General features: G+C 33.7%; 1 protein-coding gene across 1 annotated transcript in view; it reads left to right on the forward strand.

Moving 5' to 3' along the window:
• Nucleotides 1-23,882, forward strand: part of LOC111050616 (CD151 antigen) — a 75,908-nt gene that overhangs the window by 31,613 nt on the left and 20,413 nt on the right. Inside the window, exon 2 of the mRNA XM_022336963.2 lies at nucleotides 17,543-17,659. Coding sequence (XP_022192655.1) covers nucleotides 17,543-17,659 — 117 coding nt within the window. The remainder of the gene's footprint in view (nucleotides 1-17,542; nucleotides 17,660-23,882) is intronic.

Below are 23,882 nucleotides of genomic sequence, written 5' to 3' on the forward strand. Positions count from 1 at the left end.
ACTTATCAACTTGTGTCATCTACCCACAGAGTTGTTCTGGTAACTAAATTAAAATTTTGTCACATTTGGCATTAAGTTGAGTTGACTTTGTTAGGTTGGCTCCAAGTTTAAGATTGAAATGCATTTATCCAGGACCTCCTAAATACCAATTTATCCAGTACCTCCTAAATACCTATTTAGGAGGTCCTGATTTATCGCGGAAAAATTGATTAGGTACTGCTACTTCAATCAGAGCTATTCCTGGGAATATATTACTACTAGCCGTCAGGCTCGCTTCGCTCGCCATATCCGTCCAGCCCTGGACCCCCGACTGGATTGTCCAAGAATGAGATCAGCAGGCTCGCTTCGCTTGCCTGCATTTTTCATTTGAGCATTTTTATCATATGTTACGACGATCCAGTCGGGGGTACAGACTAAATGTCTGGCTAAACGGATATGGCGAGCGAAGCGAGCCTGACGACCAGTATTATATAGATACAGTAAGTGCTGAAGGCTGTTAATAAAATGGTTCATGCATAGACAAATAAAAATCATGATTCTTCATTCTTGAGATTTAAATATATTTATTTTGATTCCAGATAGGAATTAATTTTTCCAGTAATAATATTGTTTGGAGTACATGATCAAATATTTCAATGTATTTATGTATATTATCAGGGAATCACAAGCAAAAAATGATTCCAATAATATAATAATCAAATCAAATTGGTTTTTATTATCCATGATAACATGAAACAGCTGTTATATAGCTAAGGTGAACGTTATACTTTCGAGCTCAAAATTTAAGTGGTTTTATTCTCTATTTTGTGAATTTAACGTTTTTTTTACAAAAGTTTTTCCATCAATCTATCAAAATTTAAAATTGTTTGTTTTATTCTAATCTATACTCTCAGATTGTGATTTGGTGTAGAAAATTGAAATGGACATAACCTATGTATAATATTTGCACAATTTGATACTGAATTAGGAAATTGAAAAAGTTTTGGGCAATAGCCTGTTTTTTCTTTCCCGATCATTATATTGTTTGTGGTAATCTAATAAATAAATAATTAACAGGGTACAAAAATTCAAATCATACAACAACGCTAAATATTATAACGCTACAATGATTCATAAGCATAGTTTTATTCAGAAGCAAAGTACTTGTGACTGTATTAGCACGATTCAGAACTGGGCTAATATACGGTAGCAAATATTACGAGAAGTACCTAATTCCTGATTCACCAAAACAAGTGCAGGTCACCATGTACAACGGCCTGTAAACAACTGAACAATGGACAGTTGATAACTGTCTATTTTTCTATTTTATAAACAATCGAATTCATTTCTGGTCAATTATGAATTTAATAGAATCTACCGCGCAGGCGCCAGCAGGCTTCTAAACCCAAACAATTTATGATTCATATAAGCATAATTTTATTCAGATGCAAAGTATTTGTGATTCTGCACGATTCAGGAAACATTCCAAAGAAGAAGATCGTCAGTCGTTACAATATTGACCCTATTGGAAACCCCCTTCACTACAATGACAAGGACGCAGTCTGCGCAATCTCCCCCCCCCCCAACGTTACCACTCCTGGACAATGACAATGTACAGTGTCATACTGTACATTAGTTTTTGCATTTAACCTTTCTTCCAATTGAATACTTGTGCCCTATTACTACTTCAAAGAAAGTAAATGTAAATGAAAAAAAGTGAACAGAGAATTGGCTTATCTTGGAAATCTTGCAGTATACTAAAAGTATTTTTTTATTGCAGAAATTTTCGTTGACGCATGAACTATTATTCATTCATATTATCCAATAACTTACTTTTTCTCGAGAATTTAGGAATGATTGGTTGTTTTCTAATTACAGTATAAGAAAAAAACATGTAAAACTTGATCTCTCCAAAACTAAATTTTTCCCGGGTAGTATCATGTAAAGTTCTTGGGTTGAATTTGAATTGCCATGCATGGCCCAACATGGATAATAAAGAATTCGATGAGAGAAGAATGAACCATGTCTCCAAAATAGCTGTACAAATAGAATATAGTACAGATTTCATGTGATATTGAAATGAAATGGGAATAAATAATAATATGGATGTCAAACTACTGTATAAGCATATAGAATAATAGAGCATATTATATGAATATAGTATATAACATAAAACACAATAGCGCAGACAAGAAGACTGGCAATATCTCATTGAACAAAAACAATCAATTGTTTCGACAACCGAAAACCAGTTTTCCGGTTCTCCGGTGTGAGTGTGTGTACTCACAGTTGAGACTGTGTTAGTGAGTTCGACCACACTTTTTCGAAAGGCTAGTAGGGAATTGAAGCTTTCTCGATATAGAGTTCTTTGCAGGTACTTCGTTCTAGCGTGTTTCGGACGCTATTTTCCAACCGATAATCATGAAAATGGTACCAAATTGTTCAGAAAGATTTGGACATCTGGCGCCGTACCGCCAAATTTTGATATCACTTATCAATTTTTTCCTATTGAACGTCAAACTTTGCCAAATTTTCTCCAAGTTCATCGAATTTTAAAGTCATTTTATAGTTGGAAAATTGGAATTTGGCGGTACGGCGCCAGATGTCCAAATCTTTCTGAACAATTTGGTACCATTTTCATGATTATCGGTTGGAAAATAGCGTCCGAAACACGCTAGAACGAAGTGCCTGTTTCAGCCCTTTTTCCGAATTATAACATTGCTCTTAATGGACATTTATGATGTTAAATTGAATGTTTAAATCTTAATGCCTGCATCTGCTTCAAACTGCAACCATTTATTAATTAGAAAGGGGAAGGATAATTGGAACTTGGCATTTTTTTATAAAGATGTTATTCAATGTGATATGAACAACGGAACATAACGCAGAAAAATATTATTTCCGAGCTGCTTTCTTCTGTGACAGTTGCAAGTTATGTTCTGGTCAGTTGGTCTTGAAAGCTATTTGTGGAGACAATTCAAAATGATTTTTCATGGCACTGAGTGGATTGGTGCGGAACAGTTGGCACTTTATGCCAGAGGACAGGACCCTTTCATATTTGCACCAACACCCCAATGCGGGGAGAGGGTGGCGGAAAACTGGGATTTAAAACTAATCCCTCCATTCTGCTCTACACGCGTGAAAATTGACATCTTTTGTTGCCAAAAGCGTTGTGTGCTCAAAACGGTTACACTGTAATACCACTCTACAGAGATCCACTATTCTGATTCATATAGTATAATTTGCCTTATAATTTGTATTTAATGGTATTTTCATATTTATCAGAATCATCAGACTTCATAGAATAATGGGAAAAATTAATAAAAGGTAACATGCACGTCTTGGAAATTCGGACTTATAATTGACCGAGCGAAGTGAGGTCTAAGATTCAAGTCTACGGTTTGGCATTTCTCTTAATGTTAAAATGTTTAAATGTTTATATGTTGCGCATTTACGGCAAAACGCGGTAATAGATTTTCATGAAATTTGACAGGTATGTTCCTTTTTTAACTGCGCGTCGACGTATATACAAGGTTTTTTGAAATTTTGCATTTCAAGGATAATATATATATAAAAGGAAAAAGGAGCCTCTTCATACGCCAATATTGAGTAAAAATCAGACTACAGAATTATTCATCATAAATCAGCTGACAAGTGATTACACAGATGTGTGGAGAAGCCAGTCTATTGCTGTATTCCCATAAGGTCTATAGTTTCAATCAGGTACTAGTGGATGAGAATACTGCGTGAGGGTTCACAGAACTACTAGTATTTATTCGAACTTTGATAGTATAATCTCGGACATTTATTTCTGGGTTGTATCATCACAACATCTATTTTTATTCGTGTCGTGTTCTATTTTCATATTTTATTTTTGTTCTGCGTTCATCGCTCCGCTCCCAAGTCCACTCACTCGTGTCCTCTTTTGCTTCAAAATATAAAAATTTGGATTTTCACAGCAATACCATCTCAATTTTCATACTATCATGGTGTGGGATTATGGTAGGATATGGAGATACATATCAGTTTATTAGACAAGGAGAAATGCTAGCAACATTTTGTCAAAGGAATCTATGCTGTTCATATTTTGTGTGCATCAATCTGTTTTAAATTTTGTAACTATAATATAAGCAACTCCGCAGACATGATGTTCTAAAATATTGGATAAAATACTGTGGATTTGTTGTAATATATGTAATATTCAAAAGTCATCTATGTTCCTGGAAAATAATTATGATTCACAATTCACAGATGAATATTCTGGATTCAGTCTCAATTATTTGAAAGTATGATAGCTCTTGATACCTTGTAAACCACTCCAAAATATAAAAATTTGGATTTTTACAGCAATACCATCTCAATTTTCATACTACAATCATCGTGTGGGATTATGGTAGGATATGGAGATACTAGTTTATTAGGCAAGGAGAAATGCTAGCACAATTTTGTCTATGCTGTTCATATTTTGTGTACGTTTTAAAAATTGTAACTATAATATTATCAACTCCTCAGACATGATGTTCTAAAATATTGGATAAAATACTGTGGGTTTGTTGAAATAAATCTAATATTCAAATGTCACCAATGTTCCTAGGAATTTTCATGATTCACAATTCACAGAAAAATATTCTGGATTCAGTCTTAATTATTTGAAAGTATCATAGCTCCTAATATATTGTAAATCACTCCAACTTTTATAACTCGAGGAGTAGAGTGATACCAATCTTCTTATTGCTGAAAAATTTCAGCTTCTGTTTGTAAATAATTTACATTCTATAATCTAATGATGAAATTAAAAAATGATTACATAATCGAAGAGACTCTTGAAAAGAATTACACACTCTCTCATGAGTGTTTGTAGCATACATTCCTTGAATGGGTTTGTTTATAAATAGAAATAAAAATCTCAGTAACCTTTTTGAATTATTTTATCACAACATGTTTCGGACATTTATGTCATTTTCAAGTACTGATATGTTTATTTCTATTTATATTACAAGTAGCCCGAAACAGAAAAGAGACAATGGGTTTGTTTTATTCTGATTTATAGTTTCAGATTGATGATTTGCTGTAGAGATCTAAATGGATATAACCTACATAATATTTGGACGATTTGAGACAAAACTAGAAAATAGAAGAGGTTTTGGGCAATATTTTTTCTCCTCGACTATTGTATTGTTTGCTCTATCCAATAACTAAATGGGCCCAATTCGTCTTTTCACCATTTTCAATAGCGCTTGTGAAGTTTTGTAGCCAGATAGACGAGACAGTATTTGAGATAGTATTTTGACAAACCAAACATCTGTTTGGTAGATGAAAGAACCGAATAATGAAAATTAGCCGAATGTCTACTATTAACTCGTTTGTTGATAGGTGGGTTGTCGACTTTTTACGCCTCTGCACGTAATGTGTTTAGCTTCTCCTTTCTTTCTATCAAAACAGTTATAAAAAATAGAGAAACTGAACATTCACGTCTGCGCTGAGGGTTCCTCTCATTAGGACAGCTATTATGATTCCTACTCTCCACTTTTGTAACTAGTTAATTGTATGCTGTCGTCGTAACCTGTGAAGTGTTTTAGAATTGATTTAAATAAAATGCCTTAATTTGAGTAATTTCATCGCTCGTCTATGTTATTTCTATGAAAATGTTGATCTCGTAATAGAATATCAATATAGATGCCAATTCTCTCATTATAACGTTACTATGCTACATGCCGTCATGAGGGAGATTTTAATAGTCTTTTTTTCATTTAGGGCTACTTTTGAATATAAATCTGAGTACCCATTTTCAAGTCTTGAAAATGGCATTAGTAGCCGAAACATGTCGTGACGAAATAATTTAGAAGGGGGAAGCTACTGATATTTATATTTTTATTTAGATTTTGATAGGTTTAAACAGTCAAATCAAATTATGCTCTTTTTATCATAGGCATTATTATTGTGTTGCATTTTGCACCTTCTCTAACTTCATTGTATGGCATCTTTGGCATCTATGGCATACTTCATTGTATTCCAGTTTTATTGTAAATTTCATCCTTTTTCTTAACTTCTGGTTATTCATATTGTGATGAATCTTTCAAATAGATCTCATGAGAAGAGAGAAAAAAATTGTGATTACCTTTTAAAATGAAAGAATTTGCTAAAGGAATAGTTAGCGACCGAGCGATAAAGCTTACTTATCAATAACTGTATATTAGATAAGAGTACCGTTCTGTACTGAATATTTTTCTAGGAAAATTATTCAATAAAATTATAATTATTTTGCGAATAAAGCACAAATTATTTATGAATCGCTCACTGATTTTGAGGTTACACTTTGTTTACTATCGATCAGATGTTTTTAAAACAGTTCGAACGCAGCTGACTGATTCAAAGTATTGTCAAATGTCACGCTGGCTTCACGTAAGATATAATACCATCTCAAAATCAAAACTATCCATAAAGGATCAAGAATTTCAAATAAAAAAAATAAAATGTATGTGTTATCGTTGAAATTATTTATTATTTAAGAAATTATATTATATGTCAGGTCTTATTGTAACTAATAGGTCATAGCATGAAATATATTATTGATAAAATGGCAGAAATTATTTATAACAATCTCAAACCTAATAAAAATTGTACAAGAGTATTAATTCATTAACGACTTAATTCAACTGAACCACATGGTAATTAAATCTCTTTGGCAGGTCTAAGCCAATCACAGTGCATAGAAATAGCACCAAGAAGGTTATCGTTTGAAAGCAACACATGTTAATCTATTATCAGACACCAACCCTGCCTTATCAGTTACACTAGCACATGTACATTGTATGAGAGAAACTATGTCTATAAGATTAAGCAGTTTTAAGGATTACCTAAATTAAATTATTATTGTAATTAAAGGAATTGTATTCTACTACTTGCCACTGACGTCATGTTTACGTCACAAGCGTTCTACCAATGGCAAATTTTTATGCAAATTATTACATTGAGATTCTGAGAAGCAAGGTCTAGCCTAAAAGCTTAGAGAAAAGAACAGCACTTCCCTTTTGAAATCCTTACCATGTAGATCTCTTTTTTATAGTTACCAAGACCTATTTGTGAAAATTTCTTGTTCGATTTTAAATGTTCTATTTGTGAGCCGATATTTTAGGTCAATTTATTTGTTATTCGTAAATTTCTGTTCTCATCAATCGATAAATTTAAAAGCTTAAAGTAAGTTATCCCTTAATTAATTCGGTGAAGGAGATATTTAAATTAAAATTCCCCACGTGCTGAAACCGAAGCCTGGATTGCCGCCGATCAAACGATTTTTGATCTAAAGAAGAAAACCACGACTACCAAGGAATTTCACGTGAGTTATAAGTCATAAGGGGCCCCAATCTACGCTTCGAAAATATTTCAGTGCAGAAAAACATAAATTTTTCTTCGTTAAATTATTGGCCACGCCGACAAGCGCTTTAGCATTTAAGAGTCTAGAATTTATTCATATTAAATTTATAAGAATTTGTAGTTGATTAACTATCCTCCGCTGCCTGAACCACGACCCGAGCATTTTAAAAAATATTTTCTATAATTCATTTTTCACTATTTGTTCAAACTGTTAAATTTTATCAATTGTAAAATTCTGTTGAATCACGCATGGTATCATGCAAGCACAAGAAAATTTTTAACTATTCTATTAATGCTAAATTATTATCAACCTGTAAATCAAATTCTGAATCTGCACTGTATGATTACATATTTTATTGTAATATATTTCAGTTTTGTTAATTCGCTTTCTGAGTTCGATTATTTCTTAAGCCTGTCAATTATTGTGTCTGATACGTTCTATATCATCAAGAACCGATCGAGTACGATCATTGAAATAATTGAATTGAGCTGGATATCGGAACAGGTCTAAGTGGATGTAGCGAGTGGGGTCAGATCGAGATATTTATTCTTTGTCCTTACCTGCTCATACATCAGCTTTTATCTGTTACCTACCTCGACTTTGGAGCGAATGCATCAATTGCACAGCAGTGGCAGCCATAGATCATATAAATTCCTACAATAGAGCTTAAAACCCGACAAGACTCTGTTCTCGAAATATATTCTGAACGATATTTGGTTCAAATACCGTATTTTTAATCCTTCAGAACTTATTAGAGACGCAGTCCCGTAAATTAGCTACATCGGGATTTTTGCTCGACCTGTATGATTTTGTATGCTCATTCTTCACAGGTAATAATTTTAAGGTATCCGTCTTCAGTGTTTAGCGATCGCTACACTACTTATAAAAATTTCATCACTATACAATTTGTCATTAGAAGAATCAAGGGTGAGCGAGCGTTTAGGCCTCCCGCGATTCCGACAATTGTATTGAATCTTGTAGTGAATCAATCAGTCTGGTGTACACTCAGCGTCCACGCACGCAATTACAAAATTTATAGCCGCTACACCATTGACTCAGTACAAGATTCACCCTACATGTGTGAAGCCATCAAATACCGCTCCACAATATGTAGTGTTAATTGTGATTCAATAACTTCTATCAATCTATCAATCACGGTTTAATACTTTCAATTATTAAACAAGACAAGTATAAAGCAACAGTTTGCAGTTCCATAAAGGTTTAAGGCTGAGCAAAGGCTAAAAATAGTTTACTCAGGAAAACATTTTTTTCTGATCATTACTTTTTGAGATATGAGCGCCTAAAGTTTAAGTTTTTGGGCAAGAACATTTCAAATTCGGTAAGAGATAAATCCATGAGATTTAGAGGATAGATTCTTCATAGTATTGTTGATCTAGTAAAACAAAAATTTTCTGAAAATATCAATTTTTAAGATAGTTATTCAATTTACCAAAATAACTTTTAGTTGAGTTATTTTTGTTTTTTTTGGTAAATTGAATAACTTTTTCAAAAAATTATATTTCCAGAAAATTTTTGTTTTACTAGATCAACAATACCATGAAGAATCCATCCTCTAAATCTCATGTGAAAATGCAATCCTCTATATCTTACCGAATTTGAAATGTTCTGTCCCAAAAATTCAAACTTCAGGCGCTCATATCTCAAAAAGTAATGATCGGAAAAAAATGTTTTCCTGAGAAAACTTTTTCATTTTGTTAGCTTGATGACATACAAATCGAAAAACTTAGAAAAATATTACGAGTAAAAATTTTTATTTTCAGCCTTTGCACAGCCTTAAACCTGACAATGTTTGAACACCTCCCTTGTGAAGGACAATGTATTTGGAAAATGGGAAAACACACTACAAATTTTATAATTCAAATTGAAGTAAGCAATGAAGTTTTTCACGAGGAGAATCGAATTTATAGGAGGTAGGAGCTGAATGTCAATTGCATTCATTGCATTGCATTGCATTGCATTTCGCGAGGTCGACATGACTGCACACACCGAAATAACTTGAGTTTCTCGTTGACAGTTACGTGTACTATGTTCGCTCAGCTTTAATTACTTGCGTCATAGTGGATGCATCGTTCTCATAAATGTGCTTGTTGTGAATGAAAATGAGCAATTCGGTTGTAGTCACTTCGAAATTGAAGTCCTAAACCGTTTTCACAATGGAGAAATTACTCAATATTTTCAATTTAAAATTCATTCATTTTCCAGAAATTATGATGATTAAAAAAATAAATATGAGGGATTCAATCGATTGTACTTGTGAAAATTCAGGAATACATTATATCTAACAAAATGGCCCGGTTGCACATCAGCCGGTTAAATTTTAATCGTGATTAATTCCACGAAAACCAATCAGAGAAACCGTATTTTCAAAAACGCCTTTTCTGAAAAGCGTCGTTTTTGAAAAGACGGCTTCTCTGATTGGTTTTCGTGGAATTAATCACGGTTAGAATTTAACCGGCTGTTGTGCAACCGGCACTTTGAGAACAAGTTTTTATCTCTGTTCTCTTGCTTTTAGTTGAATGCTAAAGAGAGAGACTATGCTCTCTTACTTAATCTTTAGTTAATAATCACAGAGGATCAAATTCAAAATAATATTTTTCAAAATGTAGTTTTTCTACTGTAGTATGCTTCTAGAGCATAGAGATCATGGAGCAAGAGAGAGACTCTTCTGCTCTCTTACTTATTCTTTAGTCAAAAAATTCAGAGGATCAAATTTAAAGTAATATTTTTCACAAAGTAGTTCTTCTAGTATGCTGCTAGAGCTCGACAGGAGGTTGAAGTACATTCTATTTGTATGAATATCAAATTGATGTATCTTTTCTACTTAAAAGAAGGAAATTGTGTAATTTAGAATTATTTCTAGGAGTAAACCTTAACCTTTTTTGGAATGAGAAAGAATGTTTTCCGAAGATGAAAAGACTTAATCCGTATCCTATAAATGAATTTATACAATATGTATAATTTATACAATTTGTTTCCTATAAATGAATTTTTTTAATATGTATAATTCATACAATTTGTATAATCATCGTAATGGACTATTAATAATGAACTTTCGAAATGGACCAATAACAATGAATCTAATTAGATTATTTATTCTCAACTACAATCATAAATTTGAAATGTTATACAAATTATGTTGAGTTATTTACTCTCAACTATAATCATAATTTTGAAATGTTATACAAATGATGTTGAGTCAATTGATCCTCATATACCGTATACTTTGAAAGGATCAGTATCAAAATAAATAACCTTCGAAAAACGTCGATTAGTTCCTGAATGAGTCCTAATTATCCCTGAATTGCAATTAATTTTTACGGTGTTGGGTGATAAAGCAGTTTCCAAGCAATTTCAATTACTTTTCCACATTCTCTTCCACCATCAAGATATGAATCTGGATGACAAGAAATATGATTGACCTAATCAATCATCTACTTCATTCTGAAGCTCTAATGAGAAGTAGACCCGACTCTAGAGTAATTGAAATCTCGTCCTATGTGACTAATGATAGTAGACCATGCAACGTTTACATGTGGCTCAGTGATAGTGGTACGATCATTTTTCATGTTTCAGTTTCTCAAAATAATTTCATATGGAAATATTCTTCAGTTTATTTCACAATTGTTTTCCAAGTTCTTTATTCAATAATATTTAATATCGGGGCACCGAGCTTCGCTCGTTATTTATTTTTATTGACTTTTGATAAACCGAACACAATTTTTAAAATGATTGGAGAAGTACTAACAGGCACAGCCCAAAACTGTTTTTTCCTCGAATTTTGATTTATACACTATAAATAGTCCAGAAAGTAGGTTATGTTCCATACACTTGAATTCAGGTTCAATTTTCTGTTCAAACATTTGAAAACAAAAAAATTATAATTTAGATTATATACAAACCAAATTGAATAACAAAATAACACTCACTAATCACTTGAAATTGTCAAATAATGATCAACTTTAAAAATTATGATATACTCTAGTTCAGGAGGATTATCATGTCATGTCAACAAATCAGATTATGTTGATCAAATCGATTAAAAATTGTCTAGCTAGATAAAATTTCTCGCTGATTGATTATGATTACAGAGCTGGAAATAATTCTGTTTCTCTCCCACACAGGCACACGCATCTTCTGTTATCGAGAGACAACGAAATTATCATCTGTTTTCCAAGGATGAATTATCCTTTTAATGTCGTTCAGTGAGTTTTCCAAAGAATGAGACCTCTTGCAATCGAATCTTTATATCATAAACCTACTACGTTCCAAATTTCGTGAAAATCGTTAGAGCAGTTTTTGAGATCCGTAAACATAAATAACCAGATATATACAGAAATTGCTCGCTTAATATAATAGGATATCAATGAAGACATATTTCAAATGGAAATATATTAAATCAAATATTCAGAAATGGATTTTCGTTTAATAATAATTACATATTTCAAAGTTTCCAATTTGAGTTCTGAGCTTTATCGATTCTTAGCTCATCATTTATATCGAATAATTGCAACAGGAAATTGAGTTACGCGATAATGCTATCAGGAAATTAATGAGTTGGTGGGTGCAGTTTATAGATAAGCAATGGATAATAGTGAGTATCTATCGTAAATTACGGCAATTTCTAAATTCTTGCTAAATTCATTAGCGTGTGTGACTCTTATGTGGCCTTGGTTTGAACAGCCGTAATCATGAACTGACTGAACAGGCTGCACTCAATGACGCCTTTTTCTATTCCGTCTAATCAATTTATCGATTTTATAGAGTCGCCTGTTTGTGTCACCAATTCCCTATTTTGTCAGATAAGTTACCAGGAACACTTGAATTGGATTTTTATGGTATATTTTATTTTTATTGGAGTATTTTAAATCACAGATGGAAATAAATTGGAAGCTGCATTTGTTCAGATGCTAATTAATGAATAATTATTATTAAACAAAAATTCCAAAAAACATGGGGTGATTTACAGCATTTAATTTGGATTTTCGTAATAATAATATCATTTTAAATAATTTCTTATCGTTTGAAAATGTTCCATAATAGAGACTTCATTGATTCTTTATTGATTCATACAATAAGTATGAGTAAGACTACATTTTATTATATAGGGGGTTAGTTTGACTTATATCTCAGCGTATATTCCCCACTGCACTAGGGCCCCATACACTAGGGAACTTGGATCAGCGAGCTCGGTTCTTGCGAACCAAGTTCCCCAGTGTATGTGGAAGATTGGCGAACCGCGAACCAAATCCGTGACGAACTTAATCTTCAATCTGGATTAAAAACTTTGCTCGGTTCGTCCGCCAAGGTGATATATTCTATCTATATATTCAATATATTTTCTTTCCACAGCAGCTGCAAACTTTGAAACGCTCATCTCTAGACCCCGAAAGACACTGAAGGAACAAACGGTTGTTCGCTCTCCCCACCACAGTATGTGGGCAAATCCTAGCCGAACTTGGTTCCCCCCACAAAGTTGGCCTATCCAAGTTCCCTAGTGTATGGTGCCCTATAGGGTTATATTATTGCTTTGAAAATCATATTCATATACAAAATTAAAATATTAATTATCGTAGTATCTTCTTTTGGAAACTCCACACCATAATTCCACTGTAACTGTGACGATGTATTGCTCCTCATATCAATGTGGAAGAGAATAGTAGCATAGTGAATTCAATGGAATTCACATAGGAAAGTCATGCTTACTCTTTATGTAAGATCTTTGGTCAATAGGCAATGCCAAGTGCTCTAAAAATGTTTGAAATTTCTATTTCCTGCAGAGCGTTACATAGGCGGGATATAATGGCGATGAATGTAACCAATATTCTTATTACTGAAGAAAGATAATCTTTCTTTATCTCATTAAGTTCCGAATGATCTTAATAAGGATTACTTGAGAATTTTTTCATTAAGATGTAAAAAGTTTTGAAATTTTCACTCCGAAACCATTCCAAACATATCGAAAAAATCCATTTCTTCAGCAAATCAGTTCATCAGCTCCAGCAAACATCGTTTATTGAAGTTCAAGAGTCTATATTATAGTTGGGTATTTTCTTATTACTGAAGAAAGATAATCTTTCTTTATCTCATTAAGTTCCGAATGATCTTAATAACGATTATTTGAGAATTTTTTACTATGAAGATGTAAGTTTAGAAATTTTCACTCCGAAACCATTCCAAACTTATCGAAAAAATCCATTTCTTCAGCCTAGTTTGCTCCAGCAAACATCGTTTATTGAAGTTCAAGAGTCTATATTATAGTTCGGTATATTCTTATTACTGAAGAAAGATAATCTTTCTTTATTTCATTAAGTTCCGAATGATCTTAATAACGATTACTTGGGAATTGTTTACTATGAAGCTGTAAAAAGTTTTGAAAATTTCACTCCGAAACCATTCCAAACATCTCGAAAAAATCTATTTCTTGAGCCTAGTTTGCTCCAGCGAACATCGTTTATTGAAGTTCAAGAGTATATATTATAGTCCGGTATATTCTTATTACTGAAGAAGGATAATCTTTCTTTATCTCATCAAGTTCCGAATGATCTTAATAACGATTACTTGGGAATTGTTTACTATGAAGCTGTAAAAGGTTTAAAAATTTTACTCCGAAACCTTTCGAAAAATCCATTTCTTGAGCCTAGTTTGCTCCAGCAAACATCGTTTATTGAAGTTCAAGAGTCCGGTTCTTGAAAAGAAGTGGTTGTCGACCCTCTGTGAACTAGAGCTAGACAAATACCAGCGTTCACACACCCATTGTGTAAACAGACAGCCGTAGAACGAAGGTTGTTGTGTGGAGTGTAGATTTAGTAGATGCTGGGCCCTTACCTCACCTTCGTCGGTCCGGGTCACACCCAGAGTCGTACTTTGATTCCACTGCACATAGAATAGGTGCAGGATGCCGTCGGCTAGACTGTTTATCTTTGCATGTGTGTGCATGTGTGCACATGTATGAAGGGCGTTCTCTGTCAGGCACGATGTGCACTGCTGATAGTATTCGAACATTCTCTCTCACTCACCCTCACATTCTCTCTTCCATGATTGCAAAGTTCTCAGAGAAAAATCTCAACAAATGAGTCATGGAAGCTGGTCGCACCAATCTACTTCACCACTTAACGGCAGCTACACTCTGCGAATGTCTGCACTCTGCATACGATAAAACCAAGCCTTTGTTCTCGACTCATTAAAACTTATCCGGTCTCTGTAAATACAGACATGTACACACGTCTCTTGAAAGGTCTGTTTGTCGAATACGTCTACCGACTGAATGCGTTAAGAACTGAGTTAATACGGACTGAGTAGGTAGGTTAACCGTTAAGAGCTTCGAGAAAAGTTTATTGTAATCAGTCGAGTCATATCTGTTCAACTGCCAAAGATGAGAAAGGCATATTACTGAAAAAGTTGAAACGCAAGGAAATTGAACAACTGTTTGCTATCATTTGGATAGAATTTATTTATTCATTTATGCAACAAGTACATTATCAAAATGATAGGGAGAGGTGAAATAAGGTAACCTTGTGCTATTTCTCTCTCAAATTTAGATTACACATAGTCCGAAATAGGTCAAGTCTTGTAGTTCTTCAATTCACATAATTTTCAGTCCTAAAGTATTTTCACAAAGTAGAATGAACCAATAGATTGATTAGCTGCCTTTATTTAAAACCCTAGGATGGTTTTAGCTGCGCCCTAGGATGGCAAAGTTAGGGCGCAGCCGGCCCTCTCGTACACTTAACCCTCCGTACAATTCTATGTTACAACTAAAACAAAACTACCTAAACATAGATGATCTGAGTAGGAATAATTCTTGATAGGAGACCTACGAGAGAAGACTTGATTGAAGAAACGTATAGAAAGGATCAAGGATGAAAAATATGTGTGGTATGGAAAACATTTTATGGCACTATGAATTTACTTCCTAGAATAATAATAATGAAATTCATAAGTCATGGAGTCAGTTTGATTTTCTAGAAATTTGAAATTTGCACTTGAGTGAGTGGAATACTATGTTTATTTTGGACTGATAGTGAGGTTAGTGAGTGATGAAAATGATCAAAGACAGGCATAAAATTGAAATTTACATTTCAAAAAATCCCAATGAGTAATCTCCAAAGACCTTAGATATGCATAGACTCACATGCAGCGCTAGTGTCGTACTTGGAATTGAAATCGGTCATTGAGGGGGCTATCCAAAAGATTATTACATACCAATGCCTTTGTAATCTATAATATTACAGATATATAGATATAATATCTCGTGTTAAAATACCCCAATGGCGGCCTTCAATTTCAAGTAAGAGCTATCATTGGGAAGGCATAGGCATTGTGGGTCTATATCTCTTTAAGGTATAATTATTATTTAACGAAAATCCTAAATAAACGCTGCAAATCACCCCGAAGACCTCTGCTACTGCAGACATTGACAACAGGGTTAACAACTAGATGGAAATTCGATGAGAACTACTATCCAAAAATTAGTTGCCAGCCCGGGAATCGAACCTCCCATTGGGAGGTACCGGGTTCAATTCCCGGGCTGGCAACTAATAATTTTTAGATAGTAGTTCTCATCGAATTTCCATCTAGTTGTTAACCCTGTTGTCAATGTCTGCAGTAGCAGAGGTCTTCGGGGTGATTTGCAGCGTTTATTTAGGATTTTCGTTAAATAATAATTATATATTAATTAGCATTTGAATAAATGCATTCTCTATTTAATTCCATCTGTCTCTTTAAGGTCTTTGGTAATCTCATGCTTCAATAAGAAATCAAACATATAATATAATTATTATTATCTCTCTGTCAACTGTTTTGCCAAATTTTTCCCAGAAATCATTTATTTTCTCCAAGCTTTTACTTTGAAACTCTATTCATGAGAAATTAGTCAGCAGAGCTCTCACTGTGTGACCATTTATGATCATGTTTCGATTTAAATGTGCTCTGGGAGGAAGAGGATATAATAACCCATTGGCAAGTTGACACACAATATAAGAATGCCGTACCTCTTCTTCATAAGCATTAGCACGTGTAGTGTGCTGTGATGTGACGAGCATATCTATTGTGCTCATTAAATTCAGGTCTTAGATTTATTTTATGCGACAACTGGTTAGTTCAGGAAACAAGTACACTATTTCAAGATGCATTATTCTCTGGCCTAATGATTAGGCCTACTTTCAAATTCAATAACAAATACTTCCTTTATAATTTTGATTATTTCAATGATCATTGTAATGTCCATTCAAGTTTGATGGGTAGAGAGTGTTAGAAGTGGTCAAGCTAGAAGTGGTGGTAATGAAATCAACTGTTGATTGAGCTTCATTAATCGATATTTTATAATAATTATTAAACGAAAATCTAAATTAAATGCTGTAATTCACCCCGAAGACTTCTGCTACTGCAAATATTGACAACAGGGTAAACAGCTAAGTGGAAATTCGTTGAGCGCTACTATTCAAATCCAAGGGAATCGAACCCAGTACAACCAGTACCTCGAACCCAGTAATCGAACCTAGTAATCGAACCTAGTAATCGAACCCAGTACCTCGAACCCGATAATCGAACCCAGTAGTTTTTAGTACCTCCTAATTGCCGGTCAGGAATGCTTACTCTTACACCAAACTGACAATCTCTGGATAGCAGCGCTCATTTTATACGAAGCCATAGCGGCCAGCCAGTCTACAGATGGAAATTACTGAGATATTACAATTATTCAAATGCTAATGGATTAATAATATTATCATTAAACGAAAATCCAAATTAAATGCTGTAATTTACCCCGAAGACTTCTGCTACTGCAAATATTGACAACAGGGTAAACAGCTAGGCAATATTTGATCTCTCATCAAATATTTTGATCTCACTTATTTTTATGTATGATTGAATCTATTCATAGATCTCTCACAGTGGAGTTCTATTATTATCATTGTAGATTGAACTTAAAATTTTCTTGATGAGAATTGAAATTTTGTGAATTGTGCCTTACCTGTACACACTCCATTTTCTGGCAATCAGAAGATTATGATATTTGAGTCGCATTTTGAAGAATTCTCTTTAACTCTCACTAATGTTGAAGTAGTAAAACCCCCAATAATCAACATATTATCTTTTTTCAGCTATATGATCTGGAAATTTATAAATTTTCGCAATTTTCATGAAAATATTTTCTTTCACTTGTTTCAGAGAGCTCGATGTTTAGAAGCGGATAGGATACGAACTCCTGTGAAAACACGAGATACAGACTGCTGCAGTGTGAATCTGTTGAAACACTTTTTCCACATATTCAATGTTGTTTTCCTGGTGAGTTTGATGCAAAATCAATACTATTCAATTTTGATTACTAAAATACAAGTTTTTCTATTGTAATCAAATCCAGTAGGTTACTTTCACAAATCAGAGAATTGAAGCTGTCGAGAAAGGGAGATAGGGAGAGGCAATGTTATTCTTCTGTCAATCATGTTATACTTTAATCCTATTGTATCTTGATCATTATCCAAGTAAAATATTACAAAATATTTGGGAAAACAGGATAGATCTTTCAAAATTATTTCTATTTATGGGGAATGATGCTCTAGAACTAGAAACAATGTAGTGCTTTACTGTTGGATTCTGGTTGTAGAGACTGAACTTGTGGACGATTCGATGTGGCATGATCACATCCTACCGTAGGAAACATCAATTTCAATTCAAAATGCCAGCTCAAAAACTAATGACCCACTATAGATCATTGTCGGGTTTGACATTTATAGAAAAATATAATAAATGACATGAGAGAGTGATATGAAGTAGCTGGATAGAAGTAGTAACGATAACATAATTCGTCTGAAGGTTTTCGTGTAATTTATCAATCATTTTTGGAATACTGCGGGCGATGTAACCAATAATGATTAGGCTACATATTATAATTCACATTGGGTCGTTACCTTTAATGGTTTAGGTTCGTTCACACAAAATTGAAACATTATTCCATAACTAGCATATATAAGGCCTATTATGAAATGAAAAATAAATTTATTCTCCTTTTGCATAACAGAATTTTTTTGAAGTTGCTTTCCATGACGAAACACTATATAATAACTTTGTTGTTCTGACACTGTGTTACTTGTAAATATTTGAAAAAAAAAACACTTACTTTTTACTTATTGAATCAATACTCCAACAAAAGTAAGTGTTCAAATATTTACAAGTAATACAGTGTCAGAACTACAACAAAGAATTTTTTACGAAGAATCTCTCTCTCTTAGAATTAAACTGGCAGCAATTGTGTATTGGCGCTGCCAGTGTCATGCATCTTAGTTATATAAATTAAATACTATATAGTTGCTATTTTAAAAACTAGAGCAAAGTATTATACGGTCATTGCGGTACAAGTGTATATTCATTTGTGAAGAATGATAAAACATAATTTAGAAAAACAAAACAGGAGCGCAGCAGTGTTATTAAGTTTGATTATGAAATAATATCAACTTATTGAATCGTTGAAATTACCGATCAACTTATTGGAATGATAATTTATTAAATATGGGTTCAATGTAATTCCAAAGCTATTCTGTCCGTCTAAGTCTTTCTTTGGCATTAGAAAGACTTTTCGGTACTAAAATTGGAACGATACAGAGTAAATGAGTATTCTTAGTTACATAGAATTACTGTACTCATAACGTTTTCTATTTTATTTTCCTTTGGTGTCTAAAAGAGGGTGCTACTAAATTCTATGTGATTAAACCTTCAAGTAGCCCTATTGAAATAAATGAAAAATAATCTTAGATTTGAAACCAATTGATAGAATTAAATAACTCTAAATTTAAGTTGTTACAAATTTTAGCAGTACGAAATCTAATCTTGTGAAAAATAATCTTAGATTTGAACCAATTGGCAGAATTGAATAACTCTAAAATTTTAGTTGTTACAAATTTTAATTGTTACGAGATCTAATCTTGTGAGCAATGGAACGTAGTTTTGAAAAGTCCTCCTCATAGACATAGTAAAAGTAGAACTCCAAACTGGAGTTTTGGTTTGTTGAAGGGCTCAACTAATGGGGAGGAAGGTTGTCTGTTTTCTCTTCTTTTCATATCGTTCTTTATTATGTCGCTTTCTTCATTTCCTGGCGTAATTTGATATCTATTATTCCTCGTGTCCGGCGGTATTCAGTGTTGTTTGGGGTGCGTGAACAAGGAGAGAGAGAGAGAGGCAAGAGGTGTGCGACAGTGATAGCAGGCCGCTAAATATTTGTAATGGATCTCGGTTCTTGTCGCTCGATAGCTAGCGAACTGTGTCTTGTAAAGTAGTAAAAGCCGATAGAATAGTGCGTTCTCACCTGGAGAAAGAATTCGAACAAAGGTTGAATGGGCTGCATGGACCGACCGACCAGGTAGAAGGCAGAAGGTAGAAGACGTTCCTTGTCTTCACTTCACAGGACATTACAGCCCACGGAAATTGTCTCAGCCCCCTCCTTGTCAGCTACAGTCTGGTTCCTATTAAAATTGACCACTCCAGCTGGTATACGGCCTATAGATTTATTTTAAACTGGACCGGAATACCAATCGATAGAATGATCCAAAAAGAAGGAGATAAGTGAAAACAATGCTGAAATTCCTGGCGAGAGTAAACAAGTTACGTAGAATAATAGTCCAGTCACTATATACATTGGTGCATGCAATTTATATTTTAGTTTTGATTTTTTAATATATTATTTGGGTACATAAGAGAAGTCCAGAACAAATTTCTTCATGAAAAATTTCCTTGTGCTAATACAGAGTGGCCTAAAAACCTCGTATTTTCGGCTCATTTTCCAGTTTTCAGCTATTTCTGCCAAATCTCGTAATCGGACAGAAAAACTTACTCACGCCTTTTTTTAGGTTATAAAATTCTGAATAAAATGAGATCATTCCGAACTCTCTATCTCGAATGAGTACTGAGTTATGATTTTTCAAAAATGAATGAAATTTGAAGGAAAAATCAATTTTGATGAATTTTAGTTTTTGATCAACAATATCTTCCGATTGTTACCATTTAGATTTATAATTCAAAATCCAATTTCTATATTCAAATGTATGTATCTCGGTAACCCCTTATTATACAAATCATTACTTGATCTTGAAATGTACAATAGAATTTGATCTTTCATCTGCTGTAAACGATTCATGAAAAAATATGTTCGTATGCAGCTCTAATTTTGATTTTATTGAATTAATGAAATTGAGAATGATAGATTGAGTGTGGTTGAATAATGAAAAAGCACTTCAAAGTGGATATGGTTTTGTGAATAAACCCATACCTATTTTGAATTTCAAGTATGGTCGTATGGACTTTCTAGCTCCCACACATGATAAAATTTATCATGAATTGAAACTTGAATACTTGAAATGTGAACTGCAGACAGACGACAGGCGTTTTGGAGACAAGAGACGATGAGACGAGAGTGATCTAGGAAAATGATTGCCGAACTGCAGAAATGGTTGAAATAGTTAGAGCGCCCAGGATGTCGTCATCCGCCTCTTCCTCTTCCTCGAATAGGAAAGAAAACTTTGAGAGCACAGAGCAGTATAAAATTGACATAAAATCATTACAATTATGTTCCCGGTTTGGTTGAGGCCTTGCAAAATCATTTACGGCTTGACGCATAATCAAATCGTAAAATTAGAACTCACCGTAAACTGGCTGCTATCTGGTTCGTTATTTTTGAGAAGACATTCGCGCCTTCTCGGTTGTAGGCCTAATCTGTTCGTCGGTCATGTCGTAAAGCCGAGTACTTTTCACTTGTGAGACGCAAGAGGTATTTACGGTCGGCGTCGGCCATTTCCTGCAGATTAGCTGTCTCCCGAAGGTGAGCATCTTTACGATCAGAGTTGGAGATGAGATCATCTGTGTGAACTCGGCACCGCGTCTTATCGAGCCGATCGGCGTCGTAAATTTATCGGTCGATTCGAAAACGTTGAAGATATAATCTCCCCAAGATATGTATTATGAGGACACTTTTTGTTTACGGCGTGTGTCCCTCTTCTTCTACAACACTTCTCGAACGAGGCTAATCGTCTTTATGTATTTTTAAAAACGCAATTCTTCATCGTAAATCGCCTCGTGCAGTTCATTCATAGCTCGTGCTATTAAGCAACAGACCAACCATATTTGGTGGCTGCATGTCGAGTTGATTAGCCCTCAATTTTCTGGCAGTGGGGTTAGATTCCATCTAAGATTTCGATTTGAATAGTTTTTATATTGTGTTATGCAGCGTTTTATTGTGTTCTCTCTAGCAAGATAAGATTTAATTGATGTTGCTTTCCATGATGAAACACTATCATAATAACGTTGTTGAAATTCAGTCACTGTGTTACTTGTAAATATTTGAAAAAACATTCCAAGAAAAGTAAGTGTTTTTTTCAAATATTTACAAGTAACATAGTGTCTGAACTACAACAAAGTTATAAGATTTAATTGCTGGCTAGTAGGACGATTGATTCATTGGGCTTCTTCGAGAAAAATTAATGCTAGGTCTTCATAAGAGGGTTTTCTAGGTTGCTCTTTCATTTAAGTTCATACAAGGCTTATTCAAATCAAACCAATTTATTCGTCATTTGAACAAAATTAATGAATGTAGCCTCATAATTTATTCAGTTAGAGCATCAAAGCCTTCATTATCGTAAAATGTATTTCTTCTCTCTGATGTGAAATCACTAAAGCTGCGTTTACACCAAAGTTATTATTATTAACTAAATATGTTAATATTGATAAAAAATTCTGTATTGGTTCCTCATGACAATAAATAAACAAAAAAACAAAACCTTCAGCAAAAATATAAGAGAACAATCACCTGCAAGGAAAATCCTGTGCGCAGGTGAGAGTTGCTAATACAAATTCAATATGAGTCATTTTACAAGAGATGAAATAAGAAATAATTATATAATATAATATTAATGAAAGATGATAATCAATAAGTGGAAGAAGGGTGGAAGAAAGAGAGAAAGAAGGAGAAAAGAAAGAATGAAAAGAGAAAGGAAGAGTGATGGCAAACATACTATTGAAACAAAGATAAGAGTCACTCAAAAAGTATGTCCTCGATTCTACTGGTAATTATCCATTCAATAGTTCTTTTTTTGAGCAATGTAACAGAATTTCGATTACCTAATATGCTCCATAAAGTAATCTGGAATTTTATTGATTAATTTATTAGCTAGGTAAAAGTATTGTCTCTGGCAAACATTAAGATCTACTCTTATATTTTCAAACCTATTTATAATATACTAATAACTTGATCCTCATAGATTCTATTAAATTGAACATAACATCATACACATGATGAACAAATTTGTTTGTCGAGTTCCGTACAATCTAATAGAATCTATAAGGACAGAGAAATAAACATTTTGTTAATAGCTTTGGTGTAGGCCTAAACGCAGCTTTAGATACATTTTTAAACAAGAGGAGATGTGGGCTGCATCATAATTTTTATCAAACTCATAATTGAATGAAATAAGTGGTAGTGGTTGTAACTCGTAAACATACGATATTTTAGTTAATAATAAATATTGAGTTCACAAAAAAAAATCAATTCCGTATTCAGTTACCCTGAAAACTCTCCCATACAGAGATATTCTCTACAGAGAAAGTAGTTTGAGGATATTTTATGTACGTTAAACTAAGGAATTTAACGAAATTGGGAATCGGAGCCAATTTGAAGAAAGGAATTCGGGTCTGTTCATCCCGATCCAGATTTTATTGAAGCGTTGGCCTGAAATTTCCTACAGCTATGTTGTAATTATTTTCTGTGCGAAAATATTCAAAGTTTAATATATTTAAATTTTAACCTTGATTAATTTTACGAGAACCAATCAGAGAAGACGTTTTTGAAAAGACGGCTGATTGGCTCTGCTGTTCTCGTGGAATTAATCACGGTTAAAATGTAACCGGCTGTTGTGCAACCGGCACAAAGTATTCATTAGCACCAGGATGCATTTTGTTGAACTAATATTGCTTTGATAATTTGATTGTATGGTATGAGATGTTGTGGTATATCTCCATAATTGAAAGAATAAGATGTTGATGTATATATATTTTTTAAGATGACTAGAATTTCATTTACAATGTAATTTTCCATTCTAAAAATATTAGCATAGTTAATTTCATCATTAATCCTTCTATTTCCACTAACATTTTTCATTCTCCTTCCCTTTTACAACCCCAACACTTAACCTAAAATTGAATTTCCTGTTCCTTCAACAATAACAAACACATTAGCTCAGCTGAAGATGTGGTAGGTGTTACCATGAAACCTGGTTTTGTAATATGAATTAATTTTCGAATAAATTAAAGCGGTATTGACAATATCAACATCTTATTCTTTCAATAATATTGCTTTAATTCGAGATAAGGAATACCTCTTTTCTGCAAATAGCTCTAGCCAAGAACAAACGCTTAAGGCCATACCACACAGCACGTGGCGTGCGTGGCTGGACGCACGCCACGCCGGCCACGCTAGCTAGCCACATGCCAATTCACACCGCCACGACTGTTGCGATGCTATACCGGC

This window comes from Nilaparvata lugens, chromosome 3, assembly GCF_014356525.2.
Source record: "Nilaparvata lugens isolate BPH chromosome 3, ASM1435652v1, whole genome shotgun sequence".
Lineage (NCBI taxonomy): Eukaryota > Metazoa > Arthropoda > Insecta > Hemiptera > Delphacidae > Nilaparvata > Nilaparvata lugens.